The sequence below is a fragment of the Scomber scombrus genome, chromosome 6 (assembly GCF_963691925.1).
Source record: "Scomber scombrus chromosome 6, fScoSco1.1, whole genome shotgun sequence".
NCBI lineage: Eukaryota > Metazoa > Chordata > Actinopteri > Scombriformes > Scombridae > Scomber > Scomber scombrus.
The window spans coordinates 15,592,165-15,605,741 of NC_084975.1; the positions used below are offsets into that span (position 1 = coordinate 15,592,165).

The following is a 13,577-nucleotide window of genomic DNA, read 5'->3' on the forward strand; positions in this document are numbered from 1 at the left end:
GGGAGAGTTGGTGTGTTTCTTTGGCAGTGACACAGGACAAAACCAGGGAGTAGGAGGGAAAAAAGAGAGAGGGGATAGATAGAGATTAAATGAAAAGTTTATTGCTCCCAGTTATGTGAAAAAAAGAAGCTGAAAAAAGGCATCACTCTTGTCAGAATAACTTTAAGTCACACATTTAGATTCAGCCCCATTCAGCCTCATGTGATGCAACCACGTTTTTGCCTTGTATATAGGAAGTTAAAAATGAGAATGAGAAGAATTTCACAAAGGCAGTAGCCAAAGGACAATTACAAAGAAAAAAATCAATAGTATTTCTGAGGTTTACAAATTGTAGTTTTTGTAACATTGAGATGATCTGTAGAAACATGTATTTCAAATGATTCCACTATAATCACAGCTCCAAATGTAGTTTGTGGGAAAGGTAAGGGGTAGGTTACATAATAAACTGGTATTTTGTTGGTCCATGGCAAAGAGAGAGCTGCCTCTGCCGCCTTTGGCCATACAGGCAGAGCCAGTTCGGAAGGCTGCAGCCAAACTCGCAATTGTGTATATACCGTCACATCAGTTTTCATGCTTTCTTCATTGTGATTGGTCAGCTAACAAACACAAAATGTGCTGTTGGCTTTTATGGCCAAGTTGCACATGTCCATTAGTTCTTTGGTTAAAATCCAGCATGGCATCTTTGTCACACACTACCTAATTTCTTATTCCTTTTCAGTACAAATATGACTGTCAGCTATTTTGACTAATACATGCTGTCCAACTCTCGTATATGTTTTTCTCTGAGACACTGTGTCGGTGCTCATTTTGACTTTCTAAGTGAAAGACAGTAGGTTTTGTAAAAAGACGAAATGTGTGGATTTGTCCTTTCAGGCATGCCGCTATGGCCACGTGCAACACTTGGAACACCTGCTGTTCTACGGAGCTGACATGAGCGCACAGAATGCATCTGGAAACACAGCCCTGCATGTGTGTGCACTCTACAACCAGGTAACAGTTGTTTATAAATGTATTGTGGCTTGTGTGCTTGGGGAGTGGAAGTTGGTCAATAATAATAATAATAATAATAATAATAATAATAATGCATTTTATTTAAAGGCGCCTTTCAAAGCACTCAAGGACACCTTACAAGGCACATATAACACAACAACAGTAAATCAAACAATATAAATCAGGTAACATTTAGTGCAAAGATAAAGAATAAATATGAATGTGACTACAAAGTGCATTAGTACAATAAATAAACAAGAATGTGATTGCATAGTAAGTGTGATACAGAATATGCCACTCTGAATAAGTGAGTTTTCAAGCGGGATTTAAAGGTGGAGACAGAGTCAGAAGTGCAAATGTCTGGTGGGAGAGAGTTCCAAAGGCAGGGGGCAGATCGGCTGAAGGCTCTTGACCCAATGTTAGTTAAGTTGGCAGATGGGGCAGAGAGCTGGTTGGCAGAGGAGGATCGGAGAGTTCGGGAAAGTGTGTAGATGTGAATCATTTCCGAGAGATATGATGGTGCCAGGTTGTGAAGGAATCGTGTAAGTGAGGAGTAGAATCTTAAAGTCAATGCGGGATTTGATAGGGAGCCAATGAAGTTGCTGCAGGGCAGGAGTGATGTGTTCAATAGAGGGAGTTCTGGTTATGATACGAGCGGCTGCGTTCTGTACCAGCTGGAGTTTGTGAAGAGACTTCCGCGGAAGACCAAAGAGTAAAGTAGTCCAGACGGGATGTAATCAGGGTGTTTACCAGGATAGCGGTGCAGGTTGGTGAGAGTGAGGGACGGAGACGATTGATGTTACGTAAATGGAAGTATGCAGTCCGAGTAACGTTATTGATGTGGGCTTCGAAAGATAATGTGCTGTCCAGAATGACACCCAGGCTCTTTACCTGAGGGGATGTAGGAACAGTGGAATTGTCGATGGACATGGAGAAAGTGTTGAGTGTTGCTAAGGTTGATCTGGTACCGATGAGGAGGACCTCAGTTTTTTCGCCGTTTAGGTGAGTGAGAGCCATGATTTAATTTCCAGTAAGCAGTCCGATAGGGCGATGGGTGGCAGAGTGGAAGAAGGCTTAGTGGAAAGATAGAGTTGGGTTAATCATCTTTGGATTTACATTCATATTGAACCACTCTACATTGCTCATAACAGGGTGAAAAGATACATTCGCCAATGGCATCAATAGCTGAGGTTCATGTCTCATATCATCAAATATTTAACTATGACCCCTATCTCTCTCCTCAAACTTAGATGAGTGATCTTAGGTGTTAAACATAACTATACCTTAACCATTCGGTTGTATGAAGAACAATGGAGAAACACTTGCAGGGAATACTCACAGATGTTTTCACTGAAGTTGTTTTGAAGTATCCTCATGTATCAATGTTCTGTTTGGTAAGTGTGTTTGGTGTGTCTGTATATGTGAACTGTAGCATTTACAGTATGTGTGAATAGTATGTTATTATGTAAGTGTGAAACCATTTAAACTTTTCCAAGTGTTGTTGGAGCAGTAACAGTGCAGCAGCTCTGAACCTGGTGGGTTTCAGTATCTTGCACAAGGACACTTACGTAGTGCAGAGACTTGCTGTGTTTTGCAGGATAGTCCCAATACCATGCTCTACCTACGTGTTTGTGTATGTGTACAGTTTTGTGTACTTGGGTGGCAGCCTGAACCAAAGGTTTCCTTTACCTGGTCATTATCTCCACTGTATTTGTTACCTGCTGTGATAATGGACTTAAAGGGTAGATTAAAGAGAACTGGTTTAAGTGGGAGTGTAGGAATTTTTTCTGATGTGGATTGCTATCACTGCACATTAATGCTCTTAATGTGCCACAGTTTGGATGAAAGCAGTACAAAAATGTGTTGTTCTGCCTTATAGCCTTACAGACAGATAGACCAGTCATCAAGCTTGAATCTGTGTGGGATTTATTGAAAATAAGAAAATAATCATTTTTGCCATTTTCCTCATCCGTTTCCTCCGTCATTTTCTATTATTTCCATAAAAATGGAATTTAAATCTTGATTGCTACCTCGAGAAATCTATTATGCATACCTGCCAACCTTTGCAACCTCTTCCTCAGGTCAGGAAATGTTCACTGACTGAGATGTTGGTTGGGGCCGTTATAGAAGTGATAAAGCTTAAAATTCAAATGGTAGCAGTAGCTTAAAGGGGACATATCATGCACAATTCCAGGTCTATATTTATATTCTGGGGCTCTACTTGATGCCCTTCGGAAGAAGCCCTTCGGTAGTGGTAGGATTTCACTTCTTTTTGTACATGTTTGAGCCTAAGCCCAAATCTGATCTGTAATAAACAAGTAGACAACAAAAACAACCCATGGAACAACGTTAGCAACAACTCTAGCAACAAATGCTACTATCAGGTGTCCATTTGTGGGCATATGCCAACAATTTGATTTCATCACAAGGAGAAAGTAAAGGTAACATTGCAAATAAAGCAATCAGAACAGGCTGAAGTCTGGGCTTTTGACCTGTATGAGAGCATTTTTACATACATTCACCTGAATTTTTGAAGCTTTGAGCATGTTTAACATAGACATCCTAAATCACAACAGAAAATCAATAAAAGCATAGGTCCCTTTTAAGGGCCTTACTGTATGAGGTTGTGATAACAGGAAACCGATGCATTCAGTGTAAATTTCAAAATATAAATGAATGTGTTCATTTATATGAAAAGGAAAGAAGAGAAAAATGTAACTGGGCATTCTGGTAGAGGCTTTTCTGCTTCTTCATTTGCAAAAATAGAGCAGTGCTCAGTTCATGAACATTAAATGAACACTTTTCTCCCCTGTCTTTGTGAAAAATGTGTGCATGCACGTGTGTGTTTGTATGTTGGAATTATTTTTAACTATATACTGCAAAGTTAATTCCAGTCACGAGGAATGACTTGCTTCAACTGGACTGGAACACTATAGTCCTAGGAGAGGGGGGGGGGAGAGAGAGAGAGATAGAGAGAGAGAGTGTGTGTGTGTGTGTTTTTCAGCAAGGGTTTGGGAAGCATAGCATCAATACTTAATACAAGCTGTTTGTAACGCATCCACGTGATCGTAGTCATTACATGTTCCACTTCTCAGTGAAGGAATAGGGCCAGCACTACTGTTTGTTTGTGTGTGTGTGTGTGTGTGTGTGTGTGTGTGTGTGTGTGTGTGTGTGTGTGTGTGTGTGTTGAACAAGGACAAAATCAAAGACAGAATGAAAGAATTGTTTCATTTACAGTAACTTGTTCAACTTCTCATAAGTCTTCACTATAGTAATGAACCTCGCCCCAGCTCTTGTTTGCTCCCACTGATGGCTGTTGTTCCGCCAGTGGAGGCAGAACATCATGTTGAGTTGATTGATCCCAGAAACAGTGTGTCTTAGCAGGGCTCCAGGAGGCTTGAAACAGGCCTGGTTTGGATGATTATGCACAATTACCGAAAGAAAAGGGCTTGCGGAATTGACCGTGAAATTAGTAGTCCAGTGGCCGAGATCAATAGATCCATAGGGAGAAAGAAAGAGAGAGAGCAAGCGAGGGAGGGGGAGAGTCAGAAAAAGGGGCAGAGAGAGAGGATGTTTGACAAGATAACATAATCAGCAGCAGAAGAAGCCCTGATCAATGGTCCCAAATCCTGGGGTGTAGCTGGCCATTAACATTTACTCATTGGGCTTTTAGTTTTGCAGATGTGATCAGCAGCAGTGAACAAAGGCACGGCAGGGGTCTTTTACCTGGCAGACAGATCTATGGGAGGTGACAAGATGAATGATTGAGAAGTTACACAGTAGGTAATTGCAAGTGGGGACAACATTGAAGGAAATTAAGGAAAGGGTGCACAAGACAAACACAACTGTCCAATCCAGTCGCAGCCCTTGAAATCGGTAAAAAACGGTTTGGTTTAGACTTAAGCCGCCTTTGCTTCATCTACTGCAAACTGTAAAAGACATTTCTAACTATATTCCATGCTACAGTATGACTATTATGCTGCTGGAGTGCATAGTAATGAGGAAAAATGAAATTCTTATTCAAAGTGTTTCAGCTTTAAATCGTGCATCTAACGTACTTTAGATGTCAGTCACAATCCAAATGTGAAAACAAGTGCTTCATTCAGTCGCGGAAGCCAAATCTTCTCCTTCAATTCTATTGAGAGAATGAATCCTCAGCTGTATAAACATGGCTGTGGGAAGAACCATCTGTCACAGATTACTGACCCACATCATTACTATAAAAGTACTGGGCTTAGTTAGCTATATATTCCTATATAGCTAAAGTGATCACATCTAGCAAACCATAGTAAGTACTACTGGAATGGTTTTCTTAATGAATTCCTGTAGGAAGCCTTGGAGAGAAGAGTAAGACAGATGGCACACACCGTAATTGGCCTCTTGGTGTGTGTGTGTGTGTGTGTGTGTGTGTGTGTGTGTGTGTGTGTGTGTGTGTGTGTGTGTGTGTGTGTGTGTGTGTGTGTGTGGGAGTGGGTGGGTGGGTGGGTGTGAGTGCTCATGTCTGTGTGTGCTATGCATCTGTGTAAATGAGAGTAGAAAGTCACTTAATGGCACAAATTCATCTGTTGAGTTTCCCAAACCTTCATTCATTCAATTATTTAAGCAGGTAACACATGTTTCCATCAAGACTAAGCACAAACACAATAAAACAAGGTAACTATCTTGTAATATGTCTGTAAATACTAGTGAATTGGGTGCGCCAGGTACTGTATGTTAAACTATTAGACAGTCACAAATAGCCAACTGACAGCACTAATAGTCTCATTGAAGTAACATATAGTCACTTGACATTTACCACCAATTCTCATTCTATCTCCATAGTTTGGTATGGGGGCAGGTGTATTTCTCTCTCATCTAGCACAGTCCATCACTTACAGAACAATTATAAAACATTTTACAATAGACTAGCCTAGCCAAAATATCAGGATTGACTGTGAAACATGTTCTTTTGAAGCAGTTCCCGAATACACAAACACAAGGGGAATTGATTGTCAGTTAGTGTGCTTCCACTGAGTATGTCTTTGTATCTTTCTTTATCCTTTTCCTAATAACATTTCTCCTGTTACTCATCCAAATTGTTCACACTTCTCTACAACCTTAATGTATTCTCTATTATTCCTTTCTTTGAATCTACCTCACGTATCAGATATCTACTTTAATGTTTGGTAAATAAACACATTTTACCATCAAGGTGAAGAGGTACAACTATTCTTACTGTTGCACATGCACTCACCGATCTGTCAGAATTAAACACTAGTCATGCACAAACTCCTTACCATTTTAAAATACTTTAAGAAAATGCTGCCCTTCACGACTGTTTACTTAATTTAGAAGTTTGTGTGTTTCTGTATCTTACTGTGCAAGTGTTTGTGTTTATGCATGTCCGTGTGCATGTCTTAGTGTATGCACATGCCTGGGCATGCACCTGCATAATGTAGCCTATGGGTGATTAGCAAATAGCTAAGCTAACTGCCGGAGGCGTTTATCTATAAGGGTTTTTAGCTGGTTTAGACCCAGAGTGGTTGTATATGCAGCACAATTTATCACGCATTATTCATATCACAAGCTCCATTTACAAAATGCCCTCATGTCTACACCGTTTATGTTTACATGGACCTGTAGATTTATAGGTAGGCTGTGTGTGTATCAGTTGGCCCCATGGTCCTTACACACCAATGTGCTTTTACAGTATCTGTATGTACTTTACCAGAAGAGGGTGCTCCTGTACATCAGTGTTCGACTTGGTCTTGCATAAAACATAAAAACACATGGACGTTAGTAACTGAATCACATGTTCAATTAATCAGTGTGTCCCTGAATGTGTGAGTCAGTGATGACTGGAGTCCCCGGTGTCATTGTGCTGATTTCAGAGGAAGGCTAGTCCTGTTAATTCTGCTCTCAGTGTTAAATTACCTATCGACCCTCAGCCAGCCAGCATATGGACCCATTGCCCTGTCTATCAATCTACAGTTGTTTTTTTTTTTTTTTCCTCTTTTGCCAGAGGGAGCCTGTGCACATTATATGGCAGTAGTTTGATGCATAAAAGAGCCACAGAACTGATGCTGTGTGTTTCTCTGTACATGTTCTGTTCCCTATCTTTCACAGGACTGTACAACAGCTGCTATACAATTTTCAGGGTTGTCGTGTTTCGGGTGAAATGTTTGCAGATTGGTATTACGTATTGCGTTCACCAGCCTTGAAGCCTTCACTAGTTTCGATAGAGCCACGTCTTTACACAGATGCACAGTTGTAGCAGGTGTAATGTCCTTCCACTGCTGGCTTTTCTAAGCCAGCTGTAATTTGAAGGACAGCAACTAGTCAGGGAATTGAGCAAAAATGTTGCACTGTGATTTTTCAGAAGCACCTAATGGTTTATAACTTATTCACATTTAGCCAGCCGCTGATTTTCCTGGTAATTTTTATGGAAGAGGGAGATGTGGAGGTGTTTAGGAAAATTTTATTTGCCTTCATCATTAGCAAGGACCCTGGTATGAACCAATACCAAACATTTAAGTGTGTTTGTTCTTGTGTATCATTGTACAAAAAAAGTGTTTTGTTTGTTGTTGTAGTAGACAAGGTAAGCAGCTTCCCTTAATATAAAATTGGGCCAGCTAACTTTTGCATAAACTTTGTGTTAAAGTCATCTGACAGTTGTGACTATCATGGCTTGAAATTGTTTGATTTGGGGATTCATTTTCCATAAGAGTTCAACAGGAGCATTCCAGTTTCCTTGGGTGCATACTATGCTTTATACATAAATGTTTGAATAACTCTGTACAGCTATGCATTATTTTGTACATCTCACTATAATAGTTTGATACGATTGTTTGACAAAGGATCACTTTCCTATAGAAAGCAGTGTTGACATTTGCTTTCATTGTATCACAGGTTGGACAAAGTGAGTTATGTAAACAGGAATATTTAACTAATTTCCTGACTCTAATTATAGCTGTGCAAACCTAGTCAGCAATTGCTTCAAGTACAACACTGCTCTTAAAAACAGAAAAATATCCATGTTTAAATAAGGATAGCCTTTCATTACCTCATCAGTAAATATCTATTTAATCACTATATATATTGCATAAAACCTACGTAATCTTGGAGATAACCACATGTAGGCTACGGCTTGCTCTGGGTTTTCAAGGAGCATCCTTGTTCTTTTTACAGCTCCACTTGAGCTACCTTTGTCTGAGTCATTCTCAAACATTCCTCATCCTTGCAGACATGTTTTTTTTTCTTTTTAGGTGATCAAAGAGGTTGCTTGTAATTCTGCCTCTAGCAACAAATGTCACACTACACAGCCGATAGATAATTGTATTCCGCTCGACATTTGACTTTTTAAAACCTAACCATGTCCAACTCTATGAAGTTTTGTTTTTCAAACTATTTTGTAATATTTTTACCTAGCCTCTGTAGCAGTGTGTGGTGCTTGTTTCATCACCTTTCTCCTTTAGCATTCAAACATGTATTTCTTTTTAAACAAAATAAAGAAAATGTGTGTTCACATGCCTTCATTGGCTTGTCAGTATGGGTAGATAAGTAATTTATTTTCAAAGTGTCATACATAAACAAGAGCAATAACATAATGAAAGTGTCAATCAGTCAATCAGTGTCAAACCAAACATGAGCATAATTCTGCTCCTTAGACCTTACTGTTATAAAACATAACTTAGGCATATCTGAGGCACAGGCTGTGCCTTTAACACATCAAACATAAAGTGCACGTGTACACTGTTAAGCAACACATATTGAGCGAGGTAAAACATTTTGTCTGTAAAGAGGTACTAAAGTCTACATTCATCAGACATAGAAAACAAATCAGGACATTCTACTGACGTTTAAAAGAAAAGCCTATCAAATATGTGAGGACAATAGAACAAAAAGTGCATTTCATTGAAAATGAACCTCTCCCAGATCACACATGACACTTTCTATTGAATGTAACTGTCTGATTCCACCACCTGAGGCAAGATACCACATCTCAGTAATATTGCCATTTCAGATAGCCAACTCATAGGGAGTAGATTATTATATAAATGTAGAATATGTACAGCATTAGTGTTTGAATCTATCTTTTTGTCAAGAGGAAGATATGTGTTTCAGTGAGGAGGGTATGGCATGTGTGTAGAGCAGCAGCTCAAGTTGGGCTGCCTGAACTAGCTTGCATGCATCACTTCATTAATGAATTAACACATTGAAAGTTAATTTAACACTGTTGGTGCAATTGTGATGTGACATTTAAAACCCTGTCTATGCCAATACAAACAGTATAGACAAAATCAATTTCAAAAACATGACTTATACTTTTTATACCACCCAACTCTAACAGAGAAACCAATTAGAAGCTTGGAAATGCTAGCCACAGGAGCCCAATACATCACTGTGTGTGACTGTGTGTGCAACTGTGTGTGTATGTGTATGCAAATGCATATGGTAAAATCAAATACAATGACATTTAAAAGTCTTACCCAAACACATAAATCTCTCTGTTGTCATTCAGGATAGCTGTGCAAGAGTTCTCCTGTTCCGGGGGGCGAATAAAGAGATAAAAAACTACAACAGCCAGACCGCCTTTCAGGTACGTGTGGTATCCAAGAACCACTGTCTGTCATTATGTGTATTATCTTACCTTACATCTTTGACATGTCAGAGCTGAGTGGTTTGAATGACTTGGCCTGATGTTGCAACATTAAATATGTTGATTGATATTAAAAACTTAAGCAGCATAACAGCTCCCACCCCCACTGGCTTGCCAGTGTAGTTTGTGTGTGAATTCATTTTTTTTCCTTTATATATTTTATTAATTTTCTAAACACACACACACACATATAAAAAACAACAACAACAACAACAACAACATAAAAAAACGAGAAAAAATCATAAAAGCACTGCTTTGCTGGTTGATGAAATCTGTGTGAAACTGACACTGACAGATTTCCTGTGCACATCAAAGTTAATTTATTTGTACACAATTCAGGCTGTTCCCCAGAACAGTACTGCATACATATTTTATACATCTGCTACCATAAAGAACTATATGTCCAAACTACTTAATTAGGAATGTGAGACAGATAGAAAAATAATGTATTTATTCTTTTATTCTATTTTCTTTTTCAACATTTTGCTGGTTTCCACTTTCCATCACTGATGTGTTTGCCCCTTTCCCTTCCCCATTTGTCTCTCTATTCCCTCAACTCCAGGTGGCTATTATAGCAGGAAACTTTGATCTGGCTGAAATCATAAAGGTCCACAAAGCATCAGATGTTGGTAAGTTGACAACACCAGTTTTTATCACCAATGTTTTATAGGTTTAAAGGTGAATGTTTTGTCAGGGGGACATCAGATTGAAAAATGGCTGGGTATCGGTAATGAAGATGTTCAAGGAAAATTATTAAATTAAATACAAGGGTAGAGGAAATGAAAAGAGAGATGGAAATGTTACAGGGGCTTACTGGATCCCTGCTGAGTTGAGCAGTTTCTCTGTGATGTGAACATACAGGAAAACTCTGCCATCTAGTGTTGACAGGATGCAGTAACCTGTTCTTCATATTGTTGAAAACTGTTACTCAAAAAACTTTATACATTTTTAACAGTAATTATGCTGAAATCTGATGATTCATTCTTTCTGAATTAGCGTATGTCTCATTATGAAATATTATGTACCCAGTTAATGTGCCAGTAATGTATAGTATGTGTGAAGGGACACACATTTGTTGCTAGTATGATGAGAATGCAATAAAAATCTAGTAATGTCACCAACAAAGATCCTAAACAGCCTTTACTATTCTGTAATCGGTTCCTTAATTATGCATCATGACAATATTAGATTATGATCACTGATGCTTTGCTGCAGTTTCAGATCCACTGTATCATTTATTATTTGTTTAATAGTTTAATTTGTAAAGAGGAGCTCTAGGCCTACATGTGTCTCTTTCTCCTGTCAGTGCCTTTCAGGGAGACCCCCTCCTACACCAACCGTCGACGTATGATCCCTGGCCCCCATCCCTCGCCACGTTCCTTGCTTCGCTCTGCGAGTGACAACAACCTGAATGGGGACCACGATCACATCCACAGTCAAAGCCCCCGAGAAATGCGTGGCCGTCAGGGTCACTCCCCTGTCCCCTCACTGCGCAGCCTGCCAGCTCTTGGGCAGCAGCACAGCAGCCTTGGAGAGGTAAGAGCTACTGAGGCTAGGGAGGCGCAGGTGGATTTGTCAAAGAAATCACCTGTGTCCACATTTCTAGTATAAAATTGAAACTTGAGGAGACAAGTTGAAGAATTATATAATTGTATTGGCATAATTCCTTTGTATCTTATGTTACACAAGATCATTGTGACCACATGTCCTCTTTTACTCTATTCCAGAGCCGTCATGGAGAGATCCCTGACAGCAGTCTCCAGAGCACTGGCAGCTCCAGATCTTCCCATTCCCGCTCACCTTCACTACATTACATGCATGAAGAGGACAAGCCGGTCCCCAGAAGGTCCCACAGTCATGGCTACCCTCACGGACACGGCCCTCGCGGAAGACTCAGGTCTGTAACTTTAAATTTAACTTAACGTTACATGTTATTTCAGTGTCCTAGCAATGACTCAACTGAAAGAGCTTTAAAAGCGCTTTATAAACACTGGTTATGAAGCAAGCAAACCTATTTGTTCCTGCTCTTAATGAACTACATTCATGTCCCACACTTTCAAAAAGCAAACAGCTCAATGTGATGTGTTTGAATCACTTGTTAGTCACCAGGCAGCATTTGTATTTCACTCCCTCTGCTACCGTCTGCTACTGGTGATAAAGATGACATAATATCAATCAGCGCAGAGTTTTTATTTATTCATACATCAATCGCAGCCACATATGAAAGTTGTTTTTATGTCCAAACTATACGAGTAACCTGCCCAAAAAAGTCATTTCTTTAAAGTTTGAACTAGGAAATTAATCTGAAAATGTATGTTTAAAAATTGGTGTCAGATTTAATAGTGACAGAATAAAACACTGATCAGTGTGAAGTCTGTTATAGTTGCATTTAGTGTAGCTGTTGGCTGGCCTGTACTCCTGTCAGAGGTAACGATCAGCGGTATTGTTATGTATGTTTGACACAGACAACAGATCCATTTACAGTATTTAACAAGGTGGGCTTAAGGCATCACCTATCCTGCTGGGAGTACAGAGGTTTAATAACATACACATTTCTGTGTGTGTGTGTGTGTGTGTGTGTGTGTGTGTGTGTGTGTGTGTGTGTGTGTGTGTGTGTGTTTGTGTCTCTGTGTTCATCTGTGTGATCGTGCATGTATAGTCACGTGCATACTGCAGTGTGCTCGGGTGTTTGCACAGTTCAGTGATAGACAGATGGAAAGGGGCTAATAATGATCACCATAGGGACCAATTGGAGACTGCCAAGCTGTGAGGGCGTGTGCATGCCCGTTTGTGTGAGAGAGTGATTGATAGACGGAGGACACACTCTGAAATTAGAGCTTTGAGTAATGTCATTGGACGGGACTGGGTTCAAAACATCTTGTCACTCGATTGATACATAAATCCACAGATGTAGTTGTGCTGCAGGGTGCTAGAACAAATCTCCTCCCTTGTACACTGAACCATTAGACAAACTGCACAGTAAACTGGAGCTCTGATCACATCTTGAAGCGATAGACTGAAGTGGTTTACTGACACTTGGTTTGTTAAGCTTTTTATTATGATCATATGTCAGAGTAAGATCGCCTACATACTGCACAGCTCACACCTAATGTGATTCCTGGATGCCACACACTGTGTGTCTGTGTATGTGTGTGTTTGCGTGTGAAACAGTCTGATGTCTGACAGGGGAATTGCATTACAGACACAGACTCCAGCCGTACTCCCCTCTCCCTCTAATACTCTCCTGTCACTTTACTCCATCCATCAAAGGCTTTCTCTCTCTCTCTTTCTCTTTCTCTCTCTCTTGTTCTCTCTCTCTTTTAACCTCTCATTCTGTCTTTCATGCACATACACATAAACACGTATACACAGTGCCATTAATCTATGGTTTGCAGCCAGAGAGCAGTCAACATCCTATATTAAATCACCTAATGTGTGCATATCACATTGTGTATAAATGAAAGCTCTGGAGTCTTAAGTGTATGGGCATTAAAGTGTTTCTCAATATTAAATTGAATTATACGAAGTGAATTTGGTTCATTAATACATTCTCACTGCGGTGGGTTTTACCACCCCCTCTTTTTCACATAATGCCCCATAATGCTAACAAATTAACTGCATCTGCCTCTGCTATATCTGGCATTATGTTGGCAGTAAGGTTCACTGACGATACACATCTTTTGCTCTGTCACTGTGCTCATTTTGTGCAAGGTCGATTAGACAGAGCGCAGAGGAAGGGAGAAAGATGGAAGTGAAAAAGAAGAATAGCAGGTTTAGTATGTCTGCTGTGTCCTGGCCTAAATGGCCTTCTGTACACAGGGAGTTGAGACCTTGTTCTTGTGTGCATTACCCTTACACCAAGTATTAAAGTGAGGAGAATGTATAAAAAGCCCAAAATGAGCAGCTGGTCTCCATGGCCAGACCCGCACCCAAGTGAGACTGATGCTGT

At 39.9% G+C, this 13,577-nt stretch overlaps 1 protein-coding gene across 8 annotated transcripts in view; it reads left to right on the forward strand.

Annotated features, from left to right (window-relative positions):
* The window catches only part of shank3a (SH3 and multiple ankyrin repeat domains 3a), a 222,227-nt gene that overhangs the window by 131,852 nt on the left and 76,798 nt on the right, over positions 1–13,577 (forward strand). For all 8 annotated transcript variants that reach the window (XR_009925325.1, XR_009925326.1, XR_009925324.1 and 5 more), the window contains 5 exons: positions 874–990; positions 9,491–9,568; positions 10,191–10,257; positions 10,935–11,164; positions 11,356–11,525. Coding sequence is in view for 5 of the 8 variants with exons in the window: in XM_062421367.1 (XP_062277351.1) it covers positions 874–990; positions 9,491–9,568; positions 10,191–10,257; positions 10,935–11,164; positions 11,356–11,525 (662 nt within the window). In the remaining 3 variants the exon portion in view is untranslated. The remainder of the gene's footprint in view (positions 1–873; positions 991–9,490; positions 9,569–10,190; positions 10,258–10,934; positions 11,165–11,355; positions 11,526–13,577) is intronic.